The sequence below is a fragment of the Salminus brasiliensis genome, chromosome 17 (assembly GCF_030463535.1).
Source record: "Salminus brasiliensis chromosome 17, fSalBra1.hap2, whole genome shotgun sequence".
NCBI lineage: Eukaryota > Metazoa > Chordata > Actinopteri > Characiformes > Bryconidae > Salminus > Salminus brasiliensis.
In genome coordinates, this window is record NC_132894.1 from 30,082,846 (window position 1) to 30,108,906 (window position 26,061).

At 44.3% G+C, this 26,061-nt stretch overlaps 1 protein-coding gene across 6 annotated transcripts in view; it reads right to left on the reverse strand.

Annotated features, from left to right (window-relative positions):
- The window catches only part of myo9aa (myosin IXAa), a 131,047-nt gene that overhangs the window by 88,793 nt on the left and 16,193 nt on the right, over nucleotides 1-26,061 (reverse strand). For all 6 annotated transcript variants that reach the window (XM_072660959.1, XM_072660961.1, XM_072660962.1 and 3 more), the window contains exon 2: nucleotides 14,624-15,541. In XM_072660959.1, coding sequence (XP_072517060.1) covers nucleotides 14,624-15,466 — 843 coding nt within the window. In that variant the 5' untranslated portion in view covers nucleotides 15,467-15,541. The remainder of the gene's footprint in view (nucleotides 1-14,623; nucleotides 15,542-26,061) is intronic.

Here is a 26,061-nt window from a genome sequence, read left to right on the forward strand (position 1 = left end):
AATAATGGTGAGAGCATGATTACCCCAGACACATTAACAAGTGCATTTTTTATAAGAGTAATCTAAATGTGTACTAACCCCTTATTACACACTAAGACATATTATTTAGTAACTACAGGGACGTCTGTGCAAGCTAGCTGTGCAAGCTAGTGGAGTGCCGGGATATCGATAAAAGGGTTGTGGGTTCGATTCCCGGGCTTGGCAAGCTGCCAATGTTGGGCCCTTGAGCAAGGCCCTTTACCCTCTCTGCTCCCCGGGCGCTGGAGTTGGCTGCCCACCGCTCTGGGTGTGTGTGTACTCACTGCCTCTAGTTCACTAGTGTGAGTGTGTGTTCACTACCACAGATGGGTTAAATGCAGAGGACACATTTCGCTGTATGGTGTACACTGTACACGTATTTGTCCCTATACTTTTACCTTTTCCTTTAATGGGACTTTTATTTTGGTTAAAAAAAAAAAGTGAAAACGTTCAGACAAAACTTCCAGTGGACCATTGGTCATTCAACTGACCATTAGATTTTTTTTTTTAATCTCTATATAGAGATGGCATTGGTATTGATGGGTATCGGTATCATGCCAACATCAGCAGAAAGTGTAGAACTGGATAGCAGTCAAAGAATGAATTTGAATAAATCCTGGAACAAATCTAGTCTAAAATAGCGCGCGCACACACACACACACACACACACACACACACACACACACACACACACACACACACACACACAGACACAGACACAGACACAGACACAGACACAGACACACCGTGGGAGTGTTTCTTCCTGTGAGGTAATCGAGTGATCTGGACATGATGGCCTACTTTTAGATGCTTTAGAGCTTCCATGAAAATCAATTCATTTTAAAAGCTTAGTAGTGTTGAAAAGTAAAAAAATATTGGTACCAGTAACAATCAATACTGCCAATTTCAATACATATCACTAAAAGAGTAGTACTTTGTCAGTATATCTAATATCATAAATGTTTTTCTATTATAAAATCCAGCTGTGTTCCGGTAATAGTACACAAACCCCAAACCTAAAAACTAAGAATCTGCAGTAGCAACTGTTCTAACACTGTTATAACAGTTATATATAGAAAGTGAAACTGATTGCATTACCAGTTACAACCCTGTATTACATTATTACGCAAGTTATTAACATATTTAAGTGAAGTTAATTTTAATTTTTATATGAGAAATTATTACTATATCAAAAGCCATCAAATCACTGAAATAGCATTCATTTCACTGTCAGTATATCTAATACTGTCCTAGTATAAGGTCCATCTGTGTTCCAGTCATAGTTCACAACCCCATACCTAAAAACTAAGAATATGAACCCATGCATCATAAACACCCTGTACTTTCTACATCTTTTCAAAACGAGCTTTAGAGTGAGAAACGCTGCCTAAAACAATATTTGTCCAATCACAATTAGAGCCTCATTTTCGCATGCTAAGGAAAGGATCGAGACGGATACCACTCAAGCCCGATGGCGGCGTCTCTCAGATCCTTTGTTCAGCCAAATAAAAGAGCAGATGAACTTCTCAAACCTTGTTTTTCTTTCTCACACAACAAATCATCGCACAAATTCCACTCCACAACAAGGTTCTGGGATTGTCCCAGGGGTCCCAAGATCATTCCATTCTCTTTTCCCAGGAAAACATTTTTACGTATGACACGTTAAACATGGAGCTAATCTCTTTGTGCAATCTTGAAATGATCAGAGGGGGAAAGTGGTGAAAAAGGGGTTAAGAATTCCCATTTCGCAGGCTGCACTTTACTGGAGCAATGCTGTCAAAGAGAGGAAAATGCTACATAGCTAGTCTGTGCTCTGTTGGAAGGGGACAAAGGTAAAGATAGCAGCTGTGTGATGCTGCTGGACTCTTGCTATGACCTACAAAGCAAATTCTACATAAACACACTGCAGGCAGTTATACTGCACAGGGTTTTAACTTATAACTTATAGAATATCAATCATTTTAAAGAGTTTTAACACATTGCTTAATCTATTCAAATGTAGAAAAGGCCGGACAGCACTTGTATTAACACTTTATTAAACTACAAGAGAAGTACAGACACATACTGGCACACAGCCTTCATAAGTGTACTAATGCCCAAGTAGCAATCAACAGAAATGTCCCAAACAAAAATCAAGTAGCTGGAAGGAGATCATCCAGGTATCGAGTGAGTTTGCATTTGGAAGGACCACCAAATAGCTTCACATACCAGTTTTGCCATCAACAACTAGCTTATGTTTGCCCTCACTAATGGCCCGTTTAATGGGGGACTTGATTGAGGACTGATTTGAAAATCACCACAGAAATGAATTCAGATCACGTACAAGGGATCAGGATTGGGGCATATTGTCCAGGCATACTGTAATGCATCGGGTACCAGCTACTTTAGGGCCTGAACTGGGTCAATCCTTTGTTTTTACCACTGGGCTCCATCAGAACGCCCTGTGGCAACCTGTAGATACTATTAAAATATATAAGCATTCTCCGAGGGTAGCAAAACAGTCTGCAGTGTAGAACTATTTTACAGTACCTAAAGTAATATCTGTGGTTCTAGAGCTTTCTCTCCAGCTGCTGGTCAATTTCCAGCGTTTTTGCCCATTCTACCAAATCCACAGAACTTACAGCAGGTTAAAATCTTACTCAGAGAAACAATCCAGTTTACAGAGTGGAGTACCGCAGGGTAGTGCAGTAGTGGAGTACACTGCCGCTAACTGTAGCACAAACTTCCCTGTTTCTGAAAGGCCAAGAGTCACCTAATGGAAACAGTGCAGCGATACTGATAATTATTATTGTAGATCAGTCCTTGTAGAGCGGAGCAGAGCTGCTCTACCCTTTCCCACAGCAAAACGAGGCTGTTATCCTGACAAAGCAAATGCAGGGCTCCCTGCTGTCAGGCACAGGCGAGGGGGCGAGGTTACACACACATGGCGATAGCACTGTGGCCGGTGGGTGGCTGAACCCCCTTGACGTGGGCTGGCCACTCTCAAAACAGTACAAAACAGCGTCACTGGAAAGACTGGCAGGCAAACATCAATCTGAGTCTTTTTTTTTTTTTTAGTGCCAAAGGGTTGAGAACCCTAAATGGGACAAGAATGACCAGACAGGAAACACTCGTGCACTGGTCTAGTTCTTCAAATCTTCAGAAATGATCGTTTGAGGAAAATATTTGGACGTCCGCCAAATCTAATATACTTTATCAAACGACATAACTCTCTTTTGACTTGTCTGCTGAAGCTGGTGAAATTAGGAGGCTTGCCTCTGCTTTTCAACTTTATCAGCTATAACTTATCCATATTAATCCCTAATAGGGCATTAAGGAGTCAGAAGGAGACAAGGTGCTGTGTCATGATAAACTCTTGGATGGGTCATGAGTTAACGCGCCTAGGAGAGATCTCAGATATCTGCTTTATGGAGCACATCTTGAAGGAGGAACTTGGATCTCGGCCATTGAGACTTATCTCCTGTCCGCCAGCAGCTCAGGGCTACTTCTAGGCCCTTGCTAAGCACAGTGGCATGGCTGGCTTTGGAAGGGATCCCATGCATATTCCAACCTAACTATTTACCAAGCATAACCCTGCACCCTGCTCCCGGCCTACATTCCAGGTGTTCTTCGGCGAATTCCGTTAATACTGTATTTCACAACACCATTCATCAGACTTCTTTCTATTAACAGTATCCAAGCATGAAGCTACTGAATTGGGTCTTTGGCAACGGGCAAATAAACCCTTATCAGCGGTGTAGAAAAAAAAAATGCATGCATTCCTTAACACCTTGAGAGAGCTGCTTGTAAAAGCAGGCTAGGTAACAGGTGGTTGTAACAGCAGAACGTCCTATTTGCTAGTCACATGCCAAGTATTAGTCCAGCTGGGGTTGGGGGTGGGGGAGGGTGACAGACTTTGCTGGAACGCCCCACCTGGAACTCAAAGAAAGGAGGCCAATCTGATTAGCTCGGTGACACTGAGGCAGACACAGGGATTCCCTTTGCAACCCCTGTTGAGCGTGAGAGGTGCTTGTCCAGCCACACTGGATGGGCAGTGGGAAAAAAAAAAAAAAAAAAAAAAAAAAAAAAAAAAAAAAGAAAGGCACCGTGCCAAGACAAACATGACAGGACACAAATATTTTGATAGGACATATAAACACACACCACCTGACAAGGGCGGCGGCCTGCAAATGACTGATATTTGACCCATCAGAGAGAGAGAGAGAGAGAGAGAGAGAGAGAGAAGCAGTCTCCCATAATAAAGACAGATCAAATTAGCAGGCCTGACCCCGCTACCCACAACCTGCTCCAACTGCAGGATAAGCAAATGACCTAAAAGGTGTGTAGCACCTTAAACCTCCACCGGCACTATGTACACAAAAGCTCCACACCGCAGCTCGCGAACGGGAAGTAGTTCAGTAAAAGCTGGTGCAGATAGCCCCATAAAGGCCTCCATAAAGGGAGGAGCCAAAAAATCTGACCAACGATCGCACAGCGGCTCCCGCCCGTCTTTTCAAGTCGTTGTTGTGAACAGTTCATAAGTCATTTACTACGCCGCAGGCAGCATTCCAGAGAGACAAGAGCTTTATTCTTAGCATGGCTGCGACACTGATCCTCTTTCAGGCCCAGTATCAGAATGCAGTTCAAACAGTCACATGCCAAAGTTAGGCAGGGACAAACACAGAGGGAAGAAGCCAGGCTCAGGGTTGAGTGTCGGAGAGAGCCAAACCCACACAAAAGAGCTGGCTGAAGAAAAGGCTGGAGCTGTGAGGAGTGACCAGAACACTGCAGAGAATACAACTGGGTTTCAACACCGCAGCCCCTTTCCACACACTGTCCACACCCAGGTATTTAGCTGTTATGCTTTAACAGGAAGGGGTAATGGGTGAAGGCAAGCTAGGGTTGAACTCCCTGTAAAAGATGATCCGGCAATTTTCCTGCACGAGACCCAGAACAATTCCAAAGAAATTCCAGAGATGTGTGCCAATTCATTACCCAGCTAATACAGTGAAGTATAGATCACAGCCACCAAAGTCTGTAATCAACGTTTCTGTGATGGTTTTGTTTAGTAGGCCTGGGTGTGATATCTAAAAAATAATTACTGTTACATATTCTTGTCTAAAAATAAATAAACAAACAAACAAAATCAATAAAAACTGATTTTATCAGGACCATAATACCCCCTGCTTTGAAATTAGGTATAGCTGCTCTCCTAGAAAGGAAAACTGTTCTGCATGAAGATACAATGTTCTTGTTACAGTGCTACAAACAAAGATGAGCTGTGCTGTGTGGCTATTATTATGAAACGACTCGATGATGCACACCAGACAGATTTTTTTTTTTGGTATGTCCATTATACAAGGAAACTCTGTATGAGGTAAAAATCTATTTATAATTAGGTAAAATAACAGGGTCATCGTCATGTTACCTGTCCCATCACCCAGGCATAGATTTTAAGTTCAGCTTTGTTTAAAAGACACAAGACTATGTTTCTACATGATTCTAGAGAAAATCTGCAAAAACGCCGATGGTGCAGTGCTGAGAACTTCATGACTGTCATGGCAGATGGAAACAGTGCATCCTGGTCACTTACACTGAACAGAAATTCAAGCAAACCGTGAAAAAGCGTGTTTATGTTTGCACACTCCAAATGTTTGAGGTTCAAAATAAGTTCTTTATATTTCAACAGCTTTAAGAAATTATGGTATTAAAACGTGAAGAACAGACAAACAGGAGAAAGCATTTTCTTTTTGACATTAAAGGGTTAATGGACTATACCGGGGTTCTGGCAACTAAAATGATTCTTAATAATATAATGTCATGTAAGGTAGCAATAGAGATCAGGAGAACATACATACAGAGTGTCCCACAGCATGACAGTTTTTCATTGAATGGGAGGAGATGAATGTGCAGGCCTTTGGCACTGTGAACTGGGACAACTGCTTGGGGGAGCAGTCAGGTGTTGGGCCGGCTGTGTGTGTGTGTGTGTGTGTGTGTGTGTGTGTGTGTGTGTGTGTGTGTGAGAGAGAGAATGCCTAAGGAGCATCTGGAGTCACTCGTTCGACCTATATAAAGAACCTCCTGTTTTCTACAGAGTGCACTTGCATTTGGGAGTGGAGGGGAAGAGCAAGCATGACGAGCAGTGGGACATATAGCAATGCTGCAATTTTACAAATTAGAGGTGTAGGAATATAGCAATATATCAAAGTATTGTGATATTATATTTGCAATACAGCATCAATTTGTATCAATTTTAACAGGTTAGATACATTTTGTGTTGTGTAGAACCCCCTGAATGTCTTCAGACCCCATTTTAAAAATGTATGCGTATTATGGTGTACTTTTACACTAGGACAGTTTTCCTAAAATGTGATTTAAAAAAACAAAACAAAAAAACTACCGTATGACCATAATTTTACCCATATACAGCCCTAATCACCTTAAAGCATCTTAAGCCACCTTCCACATTTGCACTTTTACCTGGATCTTTAAAGCTAATTAAACTGGATGGGAGCAGGAATTTAAATCCCAGTGAAGTCGGCCTGGTGGTTTACCTGCATGAGACAAAGTACATTTCCAGGGAAACAAATGGGAGACCTGATACACAACTGGGAAATAAGACCAATTCTGTGGTTATTCAGTTAAACTTATTTTTTTTTAAGGTTTACGATCTGTTGGATGTTCATGCTGAGGACGTCCTGTTCTTTTTTCCAGGAACTTCATACCAAGTATAAACATAAACTTCCCGATAAAGTGTGGTTTATGGCCTGCATGTGTGAATAACACAAAGCCTGAATATTCTCAGTACCTACAACCTGGTTATGCCCTCGAGTTTTGCTTGCCTTGAACTCCACTGATTTTCATTTTTATAGGTTTGTTCTCAATGATGCGGTCACATTTACTTTAATAATGTCCAAATCAATACGCAAACATGTCCACTACACATGAAACGGTTAAGATTCACTTAATTTCTGATGAAACACATCAGTAATAAGCTCTTAAAAAAATCTGAACTTGTGGGAAAACTAGCACAGTGCATCCAACAATAAGGACAGCATCATGCTTCTTATATACAGGGATAGAAAACACAGGAGCACACAAAACCCCTCCGATTGCTTATGCATGGACATACATGCGGCCCAAGTAGTCTAGGCTCAGACTGGAAGGATTGGAAGTGGAATGCCAATAAAGCAGCACCAATTAAAACATAAGGACTGCAAACCCATGTGTAATATAATGCTCAGACTCAAGACCTTATATCAACCCTGGGGAGATGAATGGGGTGCAAAATGAGTGCTCCAGAACAGAATGTTCCAGAGACACCCTCCTATTAGCACTGTACCAGCTTTCATTACCATTGCCAATGTCTATGACTCTGATTGTGCTTGCCTCTCAGCATGGGAGATAAGGCATTCCAAGAAAAGGGAAGAGGATTTACAGAGAGACTTTGTAACACTACTGGGAGCTGAAGAGTGCCATTCATGAGAATCTATTGGGAAGAATGAGTCAACGCACCAACACAAAGGCATTCATTCCCCACCATGGAAAATCCTGTGAACCGTTACATAGCGAGAGCTATCGTTAGCACAATTATGAAAAGCAACACTAACAAAGAGGCTTGTGAACCCCCTAATTCCATGCAATAAAGCATGTGAGGGTCACAATGCCCTGCAAAATTTACCAACTTGTTTTCCATTCAATGGAAAGGGTTTTTTAAAGGAACATCAGTGAACAAGTACGGCTCCCTGTTTCAGGAATACATGGAAGCGCCATCAGGGCTGTGCACGGAAAGTTTCGCTAGGATAAATGCTGTGTGGTCTTAAAGGGAGTCCAGACTGAGGGAGAAATCTCAAGTCAAGTGAAAAGAGATGACCATGCCTGGAGTTTGAGTGAAGCCACACCGCGGCCAGAGGTCTGCGTGGAGACATGCAAGCTCCTTGGGAATGCAGTCGGGCTTGGCCAGGGAGGACACCAGCAACCGGCCAGGCCAGATAAGGTCAGCCTGCTGCAGTCGTTCTAACCTTCAAGCAGCAAAGAAAGACTGGACCACCAATGTTACTCTGATTTAAGAGTCATTATGAGCCACATTATTACTAAGGATGCACCACTATCAGAGTTCTGGCTTGACGACAATGGTATCTGATACTTTCCTTGTACATGTATCCTCTAAAAGCTATGCATTTCATGAAATGGAGAAACTGAGGCAACCAAGAACCAACTGAAATGCATTAAATGACATTTAGCGCAGGCGTTATGCATCCCCTAAATATCCCCATCAAATATCAGTTCGGAATATTGGTCAAATGCTCAGTTATCTGCTAATATTGATAGGAGTTTGATATCATTGTGCATTCCTGCTCGGTGAGTGTCTCTCCTTAAAAAAAACTCCATATAAGGATCCATATGCAAACCTCACTTCTATTGCTCATCCCCACATCTACACATATTGCATATTATATTTATAGCAGTTACAAATAGCCAATACTAGGTCTTAACATAAACAATAATAAGCCTGAAGCTGGAGGTATTTGGCCTACAGGCCCAAGTGCTTGGTGAATGGTGGCAGGTGAAAGTCTAAGCAATTGTGGTAGAGCAAAACAAACATCCCAGTTTGCTTTTACTTCCAAATACAGTCCCGCCTTACGCTGAGGTTTGCATGACCAACGCTTCTTTTCACTGAAAACCAATGCCAAGCTCAGATGACATCGCGAGAAGCCTTTTGGTTTCAATCAATTCCAACTTCTCCCTGCCAAGAGAATGAAAACAACACTTTCCATGTACAGCAAATCCCCCAATCTCTGCTGACCCACCCAGCGCTGGCAGTAATTCACAATAATCCCGCTAGCGCATTAAGACTAATGACAGGGGGCATTAAAGCTTCATTACAGGCTGCAGGCAGGAGGAGGCCACGCCGTGACCCGGCCTGACACCCAGATGGGTCTGACTGGAATGTTTCAGTTGGCCACGCACACACCGAAGCCTGAGTCAGGACTGGAAGCCCACCGTAGAAGCCTGCCAAACCCCCAGAGATCCTTGCTTCTCACACAAACACACACACATCACGGCAAAGCTCCACCTCGCTCCTATGACTGTTATGTTTTTTTGGGGGTTTTTCAAGGACCATTGCTCTTGCTGATATGCAGCGAAATCCAGGGGTGGAGTAATGTGTGATAAGTCAATACAACACAATCACAATATCGGTCTTTGCTATACTGACATTCCAGAATTCCAGCTGCATTATGCAATTCAGTCCTTTAACCAGATCACTGTTTTGTTTTTAATACAATTCAATGCACCAAAGCCAAACTAATCTAATGAGCCTAGTTGACTGACAACCTGCTGTAGAACACCCTCAGCCTGCTGAAACAGGCTCTTCTACATATCATTGCTGCTACGTCAAAACCATGCCAATGTCAATTTTACAGGAGAAGGAAAAACCCTTCCTGACGTTCAATGGAAGTCGATGTATTTGTATTTCTATAGGTTTATACATTAGGATTTGCTGCCACAAAGTAAAAAGCAACTGCCAGGTATTAAAAAAAAAAAAGGTTAAAAATGGCGATACAAGGTGTTTGCATGACTGTGATGATATGCAGATGGTGCTGCAGACTTCACTGTGTTCACCTGCTTAGAATATCACCCAGCTTTTACTAGATTCACTTTACTACAATCTGCATCTGCAAGCTGGACGAACAGATGGACAAGAGACAGACAGCAAGACAAAATAGTTACATTATAAGGGACAAATGTATTGGGACACCTGCTCATTTACTGTTTCTCCTGAAAAAAAGGGGGGGGGGGCTTTATACCCCTCTAACCCACACAGGGCATTAGGCAGCATGGTGCAGGTGCCAATAGGTTCATGTTTATCTGCTTTAGAGAGTCCTATTCTATTGGCAGTGCTTCTCTACAGGGACTAGACAAGCTGTGTGTGCGCGCGTGCATTTGCACACCTGCATCAACAAGGGGTGCAACTGAAAGGAGCTGAATGAATCAATTAGAAGGGGTGTCCACAAACATTTGGACTTACAGTGTAGCTTGCTAGCTTTTGGCTTTGCTGGTTGTTATTGCTGGCAATACTAGTGTGTTGGAACATACCTTCAAGTCCCTATCAGAGCTAATACACATTAACTGTGCTTATAATCAGGCATTTTGGGTGGGCAACAAAGACAGAAATGAGAAGGACCTCGAAGTTTATCTGTAATGATGAGCTCTTAGATCTTGAATTAGAAAACAAAGTGTAAAAAAATCCTGTTTTCGGTGCTTTTGTTCTACATTAAAGAACATCAGGCATGTTTGAGATCAGAGACCTGTCAAGAGCACAACACACCGCAGCACTCAGCAACATCTGAGGGCAACACACCAACTCTCCTACTTCAAAGTCCCCCACCCATCCACCCACCCTGCAGAAAGACCTCACCTTTTGTTTTGTTTTTTTGTTTTTTTAACTAAGTCTCTTTACTCCAATGAGTTTCCGAATACTGTATCATAGCTGGCTGAATAAGACTTGATGCATGTTGCTCATAGCTGTGATTCAGTGAAGCACATAAAAGACATGCCTATCAAAGCTACCGACCTGGCAAAGGCCCAGGAGAGTGTGAGAGAGAGAGAGAGAGAGAGAGAGAGAGAGAGAGAGAGAGAGAGAGAGACACTTTGAAGATAATATTCATCACCAAGCATTAACATAAATAGCCTCCAAACACCTTTGCAGCTTGGAGCAGCAGCAACAACAACAACAATACAGGAAATGGCCTGGAGAGTATCTGAAGGAAAAGCTTAACATACACTGATCAGCCACAACATTAAAACCCCCGACAGATGAAATGAAGTGAATAACTGGTGATTATCTAGTTCCGAAGGCATAGGTCAAGGATGGGGATCAGTCAGTTCTTGGACTTGATGTGTTAAAGGCAGGAAAAATGGGTCAAGTGAGTCTGAGCCACTCAAAGAAAGGCCAAATAGTGACTGCTAGATGACTGGCTGGTCAGGGTGTTCTTGGTATGCAGTGGTCAGTACCTACCAAACCTACCAAAAGTGCTTAGAGAAAGGACAACCGGCGAACCATCGACATTGATGCGATCCATGGAGGATTTAAAAGGGTCTGTTGCTTACCAAAGGATACCTTCAAATGTCTTAAACAGAATTAGGCATAGTGGTTTTAATGTTTTGGCTGATCGCTTTATGTATTGCTTCTTACAAACATACAAAGACCATGCCACTGTTACTTAACTATGTTCAGATCAGCTTAATTGTGCAGGACCACCAAAAAAGGTGGAGACCGCAAGTCTATATATATATATATGGAGAATATGAATCTGGCACTTGCCTTCTATATTGCGGCAACGTTTCACGAAAAATTGACCAATAGAAACGCTCCAAAATAACTTCCATTGAAAGCTAAGAAGGTTTTTGTTTTGAAGACATACAAGGTCATTGCAGGACTGCGACGATCCAACAGCTACTCAAATTTGCTCATCATGTCATCCAGGCATATAAAAGCACTAAAAGATTCACACACTTGATCAAGAGAGGCTCATTTGTGATCAACAGCTACAGACACACATTTCTTGGTAATGGCCCTCCCACATAGTGCTGTAGACCTTGGCAGGGCAGTGGCAGGGAGGAGTGACAAATGTGTCACCTTTTGTGTGAGAGTGAGGAGAGCCAGAGCTACCTGTGAAACTGCCGGCGAAACTGCCTGGCCTCTGTGCTACACCCCTCCACAGCCCGCATTAATCAGTAAAAGACAGATACGTAATCTCAGTGTGCAAACAATTAAGGCTGGCCCGCTCCACTTCAGAACCACTCAATTGTGCCAGGGAGTTGGTTATTAACCTCTGCGCTTGAACATTACCTTTCTGGCCAAAAAGAATGGCTTGGATCACTAGTCCAGATTTCAGCTCCTACACTGTAAAAAATACAGACATCTATTATGGAAGTTCAGCCACAGAAAAAAAATAATTATTACAATTTAATGGGGGGAAAACGCTTGAGTGAAATTTCATTAGAAGATATGGCCATCAAGTGATCCTTTACATTAGAATAAGGGCAAATTTTCCTTACCAAGGTCCAAACCTCACGCCAACTACTCTTCATAGTACCTGACTGACTACCCTTCAGCAGGCGTAACTGTGGCAAAGCAACCGACACACTGTCTACGGTGCTTCAGCTCCAGCTAAAACCAGGCCTTGTTTTGTGAGAGCCGCTTGTTGCCGGCACTGTTCTGCTCCCCGCGCTGAGCTGAAGCGCGAGACTTCAGGTAGAGTGTGCTAGAAAAGTCCTTTCTGTGTAGTTTGCCTGCTTCGTCTAACTTTCCTCAAGCAGTGTGAGGTTAGGTGTTGGTTATTTGACGCCTGCACTCTTAAAGATAAAGGAGCTACAAAGGACAGTTTGAGCAATTCTATTGTAGAAGCACTTCTGGTTCCATGAAAAACATTTCGAGTGTGGAGAACCTTGAAAATGGATCTTCTACTGCGTTGCTGTGTAATATAGGAGTATACAGCCACCTAGCTACACTGCTACTCTTTCACAAACGTCAACAATGACTGACTCGATTCTTACGTCCATCAGCCACCATCAACGCTTACCACCGTGGTGGGTACTAGAGGTGTTGCGATACTGTTACTTTAGTGTATGTGATTTCAGCTGTTTTTCAGAGCTGGATTACTTACTGACAGTTGTTGACCGGTTAGCTAGGGTAAGTGTATGACATGTCCTGAGTTAGAAGCCTAGAACACCGGTGGTGCGGGAATAGCGGTCAGGGAATGGATTGATACCGTGGATCAACCTAATTATCCGAAATCCAGCTAAGTCCCTACATTATTCCTTATATGGTAGACCATGGGGCAGTGGGGAAGAGCTCCAGGGCTATTGATGACAGGGTTGTGGGTTCGATACCTGGGCTCTGCCACTGTTTGGTCCTTAAGCAAGGCCCTTCAACCTCTGTGGATTTGACTGCCCACCGTTCTGGGTGTGTGTGTGCTTACTGCCCCTAGCTCACTAGTGTGTATGTGTGTGTGTTCACTACCACAGAGGGATCAAATCCGGAGGACACATTTTGCTGTACATAGTACAGTGACAGATACTCGCACCTTTACCAGCTATGACGACAGCATCACGCCGCCCTCCTCCTCCTCGCACTTCTCAAGTTTTCGCAAGTTTCGGTAGCTCCGTTACTATATACTGGCCTAGTGGATGCCACGTCACTTTTCAGTTGAAGAAAAATCTGACCGCTGTCAGAAAAGTAAATAAAAGTTCCCAAATAAAACTTCAACGATAAAAAAATCAAAAGTTCTCTCTTCGATTAATTCAGAAGCCAAACAGATTCAGAACACCTACCTCACAAATCTCACTTCTGTCACAGTAACTACAGCATCTACAGCGCTGTAGCCTGTTTTCAGTACTGAACACAAGCCTGTATGTATCTAATGGCCCTGAAGAATGATTGGCATCAGTGGTATCACCGCTCTGTGTGTTTGTGTATTATACTATTCTTATGGAATGCTCATATTGCAAAACTACACGGCCCTTAGAAAGGTCATGTGATTTGGGCAGCACATGAGACTCGGAAATCAAAGACATACACATAACAATAAGTAAGTTCTATGTGTTTGAACTATTAAGACAAACATTCCACAAGCACGGCCTGAGAGTTTCCCCTGAAACTACAAGCCTAATGCCTCAGTACACACTGCATCTTACATAAGGAAACTGACGGCACCTTTAATCTTGGGCTGAATTAAGCTGCACTAAGGCTTTCTACTAAGTGGGTGTAATCCATGCCACTGTAACAGCTGTATCACAGCGCTGTTTAAAAATAATAACTCCTACGTTATAAGCCATCGGGGCATGCAGCATTTCTGTTTTTGATCGTGGGCGTGGTAGCTACAAGCATCCGAGATGGGAGGAATGTAAAGGCCAGCCTTCGTAAGTAAGGATTATGACACTAAACACATCTAGCTCTCAATCTTGGGAAGACAGGGTAAGGCATTCATGGGTCTCCTCATAGATGCCACAGCATTGACAGTAAGGCCATTTTGGTGATGTTTGGTGATGTTTGTCTGCACAATACACTGTACGCCAAGTGTCATTATCACTATCCATAATGACCTTTGCAGTAGCAATACCATTAAAGGCTACGATATGCAAATCAGCACTCTGCTAAATCTTTAAAATCTTAACCAGTCATAGCTTTCTGTTAGAGATGGCACAAGATCACTTCTGCCACAACTGTCAGTACTGGGAAGCTGCAACGTCTGAGATATTCATTTTATAAACAGTGGAGCGGTCTGGTAGGTCTTTGTGGGAGTTTTTCTGGCCAGTACGTCTTTACGTACTTACGGCACACGCATAGCCTCTGAAAGAGGATCCGGCACTGCATTCTGATTACCTGAGCAACTGTGCTGCTAATGGAACAGCTATTGCAAGAGCTACTGCGAACATGGAGATAGCCGATCTGCTCATGACGATTTATTTGAAATAATAATATACCAATTTAATTAACTGCATTAAAAGTTATTAAAATAATGTACAGACTAGGAGCATAACTACATTTTCCAATGATACAAACCGTAAAGCACATATAACCCAGCCAGATCAGTCATTTCATCTCTTTTCTATTCCTTACCTCCAACACTGGTCCAGCTCCAAGAATGATCTGCTCCACTCCGCTCGCAAAGCCTTTCTGACTAAGCGCCGTGAGGTGATGGATCAAGAAGTTAGTGCTCTGGGTCTTGCCCGAGCCGCTCTCCCCGGAAATAACTATACACTGGTTCTGCTTGCGCTGCAGCATGGCATGGTAGGCCACGTCTGCGACCGCATAGATATGCGGCTCCAGCTTTCCCAGCTGGTGGTTATCGTACATCTTGACGTACTTGGGGTTATAGATGGGAAGAAACTTAAAGGGGTTGATGACGATGAGGATGCTCCCAACGTAGGTGTAGATCTTCTCCTGCTTGAAGCGGCTGCGGAGGTTGTCCAGCAGCGTCTTCTCGTTGAGGTCGGGCAGGTTGCACAGGTCGTCGTGGTCCTTCTGCAGCGGCTGCGGCAGGAGCCCTCGCTCCACCATGCGCCGCCGCTCCTCCGTGACGCGCAGCCACATCTGCAGGTTGCCGTAGTGGATGGAGCCATCCAGGTTCTTCTCGCGCAGCAGGAAGCGGTAATCCTCGCCGCTGAAACGGTTCTCCAGGGCCATGCGCGGCCACAGCATCATGCGCTGCACGGGGCAGTCGGTGGGGTTGAGGATCCATTCCTCGCCGCCAAACTCCTTCACCTCCGCCAAGACGTAGCATTTGGTCCGGTCCAGCTGCAGCCGGTTGATGACCTGCTCGATGACCTCGGCGGCCGAGGTGTTCTTGCGGGCGGTGACCGGGCTGTAGATGGTGCCCTCCGCGATGACCCCAGGGTAAATGCGCAGGGTGAACTCTGTGTCCTCGAAGCGTCGTCTTCCTCCAACATCATGAACACTCATATTGGAACCGCAGTTCCCATCAGCACTCAGCACACATCCTTCAAAAGCCCAGGAGACTGCTTCAAGACATCACACCTGCCAGAGGACAGACAGAGGGGGGGGTAGGGTAGAAACAGACACGTTAGTGTCATGGCCGCATGATTTGATGGACTACAACGGCCCAACAAAGGACACAAATCAAGAAGGTACCAATCTACCGTGTTAATCATTCAGTAATTTCCTACTTCATGTTTGCTCCATAATGGAGGAGCTACGCCAGCGAAGATAAACCGTTATGCTCGGCTCCAGATTAAAACTGACTTGTAAATCAGCTTCTATCAACAAACACAAATGGGCAGATTGAGGCCTTAAGCACACACTAGGTTACTATCTCCACTCAACAGAGCACAGCAAATCAGTCAGCTGCCAAGATAAGCAGCTGCCTGTTTCTTCAGCAGACACGCACAATAACCTGATTCACAGCCATCGCCTTAATAAAAGGTCGAACCGGCTCCTCCAGTTACTATTCACGGCGGAATCTGTGAATACACAACGGCAAAAACAAATTAACATGAACTTGTGAATCCCTAAAAAGATGCAATTAACATCTAACTCTCCATCTAATTTTTCTCCAACCCCAATTTGGCTTTGTTCCTTTTCCCCAAACCGTAAACTAACCCAATAGCTATGCTCTAATATCCCAAGCTGATAGTCTTCATTCATTTGGAAAACTGCACCTGCAAGACACAGAGATAAGCTCCCTTTCAAAGGGGAAAAAAAAAGGACTAACTGCGTAACACGTAAAATGTAAAATGGGCCTAGGTGTTCTAATAGAGCAGCTCATTCATGTCTCTGGAGAGCAGCGCTCTATTTATTTGCTCTTGTGAGGTCAACGTGCCCCTGTCTACTGTTGTCTGTCTCTCATCACGGGAATGCTGCCGCCGCAGCTGAGCCTGGAGTCGTGCCAGCGGGCTCAGGTGTGTGGAGCGGAGGCTCTCTCGTCTCGGTGTCAGCCTGGCTTGCGTTCCCAGGCCAACTCTGTCTGTACTGGGGCTCGTTGTCAGTCCTACACGTATAGGGAGGCGAACCTCTGACCTCAATGTGATGAAACGATGCGATTGTGTAGAAAATGGTTAAGTTCAGTGAATCAGGCAGGCTCCAAAGTAATTTCGGAAAACAAAACCCACTGCAAACACAAATGTGACTGGAGGAACTAGGCACACAGTTGCACAGTTTCGATTTGGCAACCAATTCACTGTGACTAACTGATACTACATTCGGTATCAGTAAAGGTCTGGCTTTGTGACAGCTACAGTACAATACCCATGCCAAAGACACAGTGATTAGGTTTTTGGAGAAGATTTTTAAGTTTTAAAAATAATCCAAGAATATAATCCAGGCCAAAATCACACGCCTGTGTAGGCCGGTCATTGACGAACATCATTCTATTGATTTGTCCATCTAGTTTGGATATAAACCATTAATCGCTTAGATCAACAGTCAAGCCCAAAGTGCCTCACCACACACACACACACACACACACACACACAATACACCTACAAGCCTGTATAAGAGCGATACACCACTAGAAAACTGAAAAAAAGCATTGTTGCTCCTGTAAGCTGATGAGGTCGAGCCTCCATGAGCATCAATGAGCCTTAGGTGCCCAGGACCCTGTTGCTGGCTCACCAGCAACTTTCTTAGATCACTTTTGGTAGGTACCATCCACTGCATACCTGATACCGGTTTGGGAGATGCTCTCGTCTAGCCATCACAATTTCCTGCACATTACCTTCAAGAACTGACCATGCATTCACACTAGCAGGCGCCATAGAGACCAGTCATTTCCTATGGGAGTATTCAACGACAACCAGCAAGCGACACGGCGACAGAGCGATGTCGCCAACATCGAATTCTGCATTATGAAGATAATCTAAGCGATTTGCTCAAACTAATCCTTCAAACCAACCATAAACACAGGTGTCTGAGGTTGGACCTTATGCAACTTGTCACCTGATGATGTGAACGCAAGTTGACCGTTCACTTGCTGCCTAATAGATCCATCTCTTGTAAGATGCCACTGTAGATGAAGACAATCCAGAGCTATTCACTTCACCTGGTACTAATGTTATGGCTGATTGGTGTAGAATATGGTATGTTGGGAGTTCTTGGGAAATGTTTAATGGAAATAGAATAATTTAATTATACCCAGTAAAGAGCAAAGAGAAATGTATATGCAACCCAAGACCATTTAAGAACCTTTATTTATGATACTGGGAGACCTGGAGGTCTGATAGGTTTAGGGGTGGAAGAAGATATCGATATATCAAAGCATCACAATGTATTTTAAGGAATAGTTTACATGCAAAGACTGAAGGCTCAATTAGTGTTGTGTTAATTCTACACCAATTAATATTCCATAGGTCTGCACAATCAAACCAAGAACCATTTAGGAACGTTTATTATTAAGACTGTGAGACATGAAGTCTGATTGGGTATTACTATTGAATCTGTTCACAGAACAATCTGGAAAAGAGCAATCAAACAACAATCACTGGAACAGCACTTCTTCTGGATCCTCCATCAATCCAATCTTCTTCTGAGAAACGTACTCATCCAGGCCTGAAACTCATTAGTGGGAGAAGATCTGAAAGAGAGCTAAAATCAATAATAGGAAATGACACCAGAGAGCAGGAGGGGAAAGTTAACAGATCAGCCTCCAGCTGGGGTCTGATGCAAAACTGCATCCTACTCTCCTGCGACCCTGCCAGCAAGCCCCCGACTGCCCACGATACGTACTGACAAACACCAGAAATGCGGACATACTCACAATCACGCGCCAACACGCTGCGTATAGCTCTGCTCCGCCCCTAACCAGACTGCATAAAGAACGGCGGCGAGAGCATTAGAGGTGCACTTTGCAGAGCTCTCTGAGGATTTGGGGACCTCACAGCTGAGCAGATGGTCCGTGTTCTACTTAAAGGATAGCAGGAGATTTAGGCGAGGCGTCTGTACTGAGGCCCATGCTGCTCCTTGTTTGCCACATCAGGACAATCAACTAATGACCACTGACCACTGTCCCTACTCTCGTCTACCGTGTTTGAACCTTCTGGCCAATTAGCTTGGACCGTTATTTTCCTCAACAGAAATCCCCTTGAACTATATTTAGAGAGGTCCCAATACAACAGTACTTTCTGTTCCAACACAGATACTGATGAAATCCAGATTATTGATACTAATATTAATATATATTAGTAATATTAGTAATATAATATTAGTTATTTAATTATGAAATATCTTAAATATGAGATATTTTATAAAGTATTCATTCCAAAAAGGCGCTGAGGAAAACGCAGAATGGTTGTGCAGATCCAGTTGTTAGGGTTTTTGCTAGGTGGTTGCCATGGTGTTGCTAGGTACGTGCTAGATGGTTTCTTGGCAGATGCTATGATATTCCAGATAGCTGCTATAGTGTTGCTTACTGGGTGCTGGACAGTGCTACAGTGTTGCTAGGTGGTTGCTATGAAGTTGATTAGTTGTTGCTAGGTGGTTGTTAAGGTGTTGCAAGTCGCTTGCTACATGGTTGCTGAGTGGTTGCTAGGGTGTTGCTCGGTGATCGCTAGACGACTACTAGAGCATCCCCGGTGAGTGCTACGTTGTTGCTAGATAAACAGTGCAACTGTGGTGCTAGATGGTTGCTATGGAGTTGCTTAGTGGTTTCCTCGACAGCTGTAGTGTTTTATACCAAATGCTTTTCTATACGATTGCTAGGTGATTACTATGCTGTTTTTGGTGGTTGGTTTGAAGCTGCTTGGCGGTTGCTTAGCAGTTGCTATGGTATCTCAGATGGTTGGTATGGTGATTTAGGTGATTGCTAGCGTGTTGCTAAGTGGTTGCTGTGGTACTCCATGTGGCTGGTTGGGCATTACTAGTGCAAGTGGATCATTGTGACATACACATGCACAAACTTTCGCACCCCTGGGGTCCGAAGGGGTAAAAAACCTGGGGTCCTATCAAACTGCACAGTCAGACTGAAGAGACGAGTTCGCTAGTGAAAATCCTTAACCGTAATTAGCGCCCAAGCTAATGGACCATATGCTGCAGCCACAGCAGATACAGATTAGGTCCAGAAACACTGCAGTACTCCCTCACAACAACTCTGGAAGAAAAAGGTGCGTAAATAACGAGCCTCAAACACGAGTTACGAAGCACAGCGAGCAATCCAGGCATTCTTCTGCCAGACTTGGCAAACAAGCCTGACGAGGCATCCACATAATTAATTTGATCAACTCCTCCAAGAGGCAAACGTCATGCGGGTACTGTAAAAACATATGGCAGCGTGCCTTTATCTGCAGGACTGCACACGCCCAGCGCTACCAAATTACTCCTATCTGGCACCAAGACAAAAACCCCATTAGCAGCGCCGTCCATAGCGGAGAGAGGAGTTGGTAAGTGATGATGTCATGGCGCTGGAGGACAGGCGACCGAGAAGAGCTGGAGAAAAGCCCTTGAGAAGCTGATAAAGCGGGAGTCGTACCCTCACAGCTAGCACCATGCTAGTCCAAAGGAAAACTCCCACCAGCCTCCCTATCCTTGCTCTGCCAAAACGGACTCATTTAGCAGACAATACGAGACAGAGGTCCATTCAAACTGCACGGCTGCATCTCCGGCACTAGGAGTGCAATACAGAGAGTCAATCAGTGAAATGGGGCTATTGTTCAGACATCCAACGTGCGAGACGTCTCGGAGTCTATCTTGCCCCAGCGCACTTCAGCCCAAAACCTCTTATGAGCAGCTCCCATTAATTACGGACAACAGCCAGTCTGTTGGAAAACTGGAGATTGATCATGACTAGAGTCTGCATACTAGCGTTTTTTGGGTGGGATCTACATAATAGGCAGCAAGTGAACAGTCAGTTCTTGAAATTGATGAACTGGAGGCAGGAAAATGGGCAAGCATAAGCATCTGAGCCAATTTGACAATGGCCATGTTGTGATGGCTAGACGATTGGCTAGTTAGAGCATCTCCAAAACATCAGGCAGGTGATGTGGGGTGTTCCCAGTATGCTGTAGTCAATACCCACCATAAGTGATCCGAGGAAAGACAACCGGTGAACCCATAACAGGGTCAAGGAGACGGACCACAGCTCCCTAATACGATCCATATCTGTGAGTATCTCCTGCTAACGTCTTGGTGCCAGACCCCACAGGACACCTTCCAAGGTTTTGTGGACTCCATGTCTTCGCAGATCAGAGCTGTTTTGGTGGTTTTAATGTTGCTGTTATGGTTGATCTGTGTATATACACTTCTCTCAGACAAAGGCATGTAGTCGGCATCTTTAACAGTACAATCAGAAATTAAATTTGTAAGAGGGTCATCTACAAGGCCATCTCCTGGGTACCTCTACAGGCATGTAAAGTGTTGAGTCATAGCTTAATGAGGCATGGCGCGCCTGGAAGTAAATACAGAAACCCATTTCCCTCTGCGCTTACAAAGGCTAAGAAGCCACAGCTAACAACCCATAATGCTCATGAGATTCTCAAAGAGAGGAAATCACACTTTTACACAACATAGCTTACTTGCAGGCCTGGGCCTCAAGAAATTCAAAGCACAAACAACCATAATCTCAATAAGTTCGTTGCCTGTGGGCTCTGGTTTATTATCACGGCTAATAAGCACAGATACAGTTACAAAGAAAGCAAACAACTTTCAAAGCAAGGGAAGAGAGTTGCTCGGTGGGACCAGACTCAAAAATAGAAAAGCCTAAAAACCTAAAGAAGGAGTAATTAATTTAACAAAAAAGACATGGGTTAAGCCTAGTCTGGAGGCCTAGTCCACTGGTGAAGCAACAGTGGAAATTCCACTTAGTCTAGACAAGTGCAGGGACGCATTTCCCACCATGAAATTAAAGTTAATGTTAAGGAACCCATGTTTCTGAGTCCTGGTACTCAGAATGTTCTACAAATTAAACGTAGCTTGTTTTGAATGACCCTTAAAACCACTCACCAGACAGAAACCCAAAGAAACTTACATTTTATGCTACTCCAGGCACAATTTAATGGATCAGATATTGTCTATTTTAATCCCAATTCAGTTCTGGTTCAGGCATGTTTTAACCAGGATGTTCAGAGCACCATCTGATGTCCTCGAAGCGCAGTTAATGGACATTATTCCCAGCCTGCAGCAGTGCGGACATTCTCAGAAGGTAAATAAACAGACCATAATATCTGACCCTTTATAAAACTATCACTGAAACGCTCCGTTTTACCAGCGGGAGAACCGCACCCCTATACGCTATAGAAACCCAAATCACACTCAGCACATTCACCCACAATAAACCAGCTATTACACACCAGTAGACCACAAACAACAAAAGAGATCAGTCCACACATGACGTGACTAGACTGCAGTGCTGTAAAGGAGCTGGGAGCTGATTGGTCGGGGGGATTATAAGATATTTTAACACTATAAAAGTCATTTAAAGAAAAGTCTCGACTAAACTAAATCAATCAGTCCAGAATGTCTCATTATAGAAAATGAAGGTAAATTTACTTCAGTATTAATAAGAAGATTAATAAGACCGTTATCAGCTAAGCCTTCGTTCCACTGATACCACTAAAACGGTCAGTATCACTGTGTGACACCAATGCTAGTACACTGGTACAGATGATACATTGCACATGCTTGACCAGACGCTGAGAAACCGACCCTAAAACTCAGGCAGAGCCACAGAGTGGTACAGGTCCTACCAGGCTCAGGGGAAAGGGGAAGGGAAAGGGGAGGCTGAGGGGTTTGGGAGAGGAGCAGACTGGCGCTGAGGCCCAGCCTGGCTCTGAGATAAAGCAGGCCTGCAGGATGAGATAATTACACAGATAATGAGCTCTCTAGCAGCTGGGACTTTTGATTGATTTCAGGGGTGAACGAGTAGGAGGGTGCTGGGAGGGCATACCACCGGCTCAGGCTCCGACATGCCCCGTGGATAAACTCCCCTCAAGAGCGGCCATCTAATTACAGTCCAGGCCTGGCTTCACCCAGACGGACAAGCTGGCTTGGAGAAATCTCAGGCTTCTGTTGTTAGCGCTGCCTAAGAAGCTCGGGCCTGGAGCTATCTGTGCAAGTGGTGGCACTGACCTTGTCAGAAGCACTTCTCCGAAAGAGCGCATACAAACGTCCACTGTGCAAGCTGCTGCACAGCCCGGCCTTATGAAGTAGGACGCTGACAGCAAAAGGGCAGAAAAGCATGAAAGACAATTAGGTTCAAAAGATCGAAATGCTACAAGACTGACTGAAATATGTGGGTTAATCTTCCTCTTGAAGTGACAATCTTTCAAAGGCATATTTTTTTCATCTGTATGAACTGAAGCTCTGATAAAACTGGCTGGATTTCAGAGCACATTAATACGGAACCTTTACAACGGCTAGTTCAGCTAATGAGATCGTAATTGATCTAGATTTAAGAACAACTGCGAGTTTGTACAAGACCTGCTGTTTGAAACACGATGCCGAGACTGACAAAAAGCATCTCATTTAAAGTATTCTGCAAGTCAGTAGTTCAACTACTAGCGTCACTACTGACTTGAAAAATACTTTAAACGAGATGCTTTTTGTTTCTCATTAGCTGACTACCCCCCCTTAAAACCCTTGATTTTAAGAGAAACAATGAACGAGTAGGTGTCCCAATACTTTTGTCCATTCAGTGCATACAGCATCATGACCTCTAAACAAGGCAGGGATCCACAGGAAGACTTAAAGTATGGAACATCTGCCCAGCACACTACTGAAACAGACTAGTGTAATCCCATAACCTTGACTTTCAGGGTTTGTTTGTCCTGATTATTACAGATGGTGTAGTGTTTCAGAAGGCCTCGGGGCCAAGGGTCGTTAATTAAGGCGAACAAGACGTTTCCTGCACAGAAAATTAAAAACAAACCCTGTTTCCGCAGGCTTCACATTCTATACATTATGCGCATCCCCCCACCCCCCCCTTTGTCTCCGCAAACCTACTCTCTGACCCGAGGAGCAAAATCATCACGCAAACTAAAGCAAATGAGGAAAATCATGCAGCTATTTGTCTCAAGGCTAGGCTTGGCTAATCTGACAACAGTGAGACTCAGTACGTAAGGCAGCTAGTGAGGATTACACTGCAAAAACAATGTCTTAAGAGTTTAGAGCACGTTTCTGGAGACAGCACTTCATCTGCTGCATCTAGCTACCACACATTCTCACAGGAAGCCCACGCCAGGCCTGGTGCAGACCTGCACGGTCCTAAAAACAGTTGACAGCTCTGTACATGCCTTTTCAGTTTACAGAACAACTGAAGTTTCATGGACTAGATCCAATTAAACCGGCGGAGTTACACTCTCTCTAAAGGAACAAGCAGCTCAGTTTTTGTACTGCGCAAGTGCAGGTTCGATCCCGATGATGCCACAGCCATGCGTGGCTGGGAGTCCTAGCGAGCATATAAGTGGCTTCTGTCATTCTCTCCATGGGTGGGCAGGATGGTCCCTCCCCCCTTTCCTTATCACCAAGTGTGATGCTAGCCAGTCTAGCAAAACTGGCAGTTAGAGCTCTCCTCCAAGCAGGTTCAGCTGTCCCATTACGCTGCGAGAGCGGCAGCTGGCTGGCTGGCTTAATGTGACAGTCTTGACCCTCAGACTATTGGTGGCATAGTGTGAAAGGGGGAGTCCTAGCAGGATGGTGAGAATTAGAAACTGGAAAAGTGGTTGGTGTGGCACAACAGATAACACCACCACCTGCCATTGCGTTACAACAACAGCATGTGGGAGACCAGGGTTCGATTCCCGGTCTGGGTGACTATGCTGCGCTACACCAATAAGAGTCCTTGGGCCAGACTCCTAACACTACATTGGCCCACCTGTGTAATGCGAGTAACCCTGTAAGTCGCTCTGGATAAGAGCATCAGCTAAATACCATAAATGTAAATGTAAATGTAAAGGAAAACAAATATATAAAACACTGTGATATTGCTTATACTTATATCTGGGATGATGATGATGATGGTATTCAACATTATTTATGTACATATCTTTTTACATGCAAGACTGTCCAAGACTGCATCTACTTCATCGCAAAAGGAAAGGATGGGTGCCAACTCTAATCAAACATACTTGAGGTAATGAAGGCTTCCACTGGTATCTGAATACCTGAGCCAGGTGTGTCAGAATCTCAAATCTTCGTGGTGGTAGATCTCCAGAAATAAAACTGGCCCTAGGGTCACAGGGGTTACAATGGACAGTGTGTACAGTGAATAAAATGCAGGTATCTTAGTGAAGTAGTCCAGCATCACCTAAACATTGTGCTCTTCTAAACACATCAAATCTCTGTTTGAATGATCAGTCCAAGCTCAACAACATCTGCCATTCATTTTCTGAAGCGATTATCTATCGATGTAGATACGATTCCAATCCAATCGATCATATTGCAACTGTAATAGAAAGCAATGGGGGCAGTATGAGCTTTATTTCATCGCTCGTCCTACTGATGGACCGATGAATGTTGGCAGCTGTTGGATAAAGGGGGAGAAACCTCAGAAGTTGGGGTGTAAGACGTATCGTGACTGCTGACTCTCAATCAGACCCACTGCTCTGACTGAAAAAGTCATTAGATCAACCATACTTCTGAAATAATACAATCATCAGTTGCAAACCACCTCTCTCCTCTCTGCCCACAGCGCAGTGGTCAGCGCAGTGTTAAACTCATTACTCCCATCTCCGGCGTTCACTGTAGGTGTTCACTGAACATGTGACACGTACTGTGTTTCCTGTGTTGGCCTGTGACATTTCACTTTCCACAGACGTCCCCGTGGGGCCTTGCCTGTGACGCCCACTCTGCAGGCAAAGCACCAGCCCTGTCTGACCAGCTCTGTCTAAACAGCCAAACCCTCTCCCTGTTCAGCCTCTTGTCAAATTGCAGCCCACCGCCAGCCACTGCCCAGCTCAGCAGGAGTGAAACGCTCTAGCAACCCGGTCCTCCCACCCCCACACTCCTCTTCCTCTCCCTCTCCCTCTTTGTCTTGCACTCTCTCCCTTTCTTTCTTTCTCTCTCTCACACATGGAGGAAGTGACTGCATGGGTGGGGCTTGGCAGCTGGACAGCAATGGAAGCTAAGAGGATAGGTCTGGGAGGGCCTGGTGCTTTCTGAAATGTGATCAAAGACGTGTCCTGGTTCGTAATGACAAGAAGAAATGCAAGCTTATAGCCACCAGTTTAGCACTGGGTAAACTGCTCCTTACTGGGGCTGACTGGGGCTCATTTCTTACAGTCTCGGACATGTCGGGTTGGTAAGGAATGTCAAACGGACTTGCCACCTTATGAGCTGGTTTCAAGCACCAGTCCAATCTCCTACATTTTCTTAATGCTTATGTATCAGTAGGTACATGAAAAATATCACACATCAGCTTCTCCCCGTAATTCCCAGGATTGTGCATCCCTACTAGGGCTGTGGCTATATGAGATTTTCATGGTATAATATAACCCTGTCAGAAAAGATCATGCTTTTATGATATGACAGTATACAGTATTCCACAGTTCTTCTTCTTATGATTATGACTATTATACACTGACCCCTTTTTTGATTGACCAAAATACTAAGAGTTA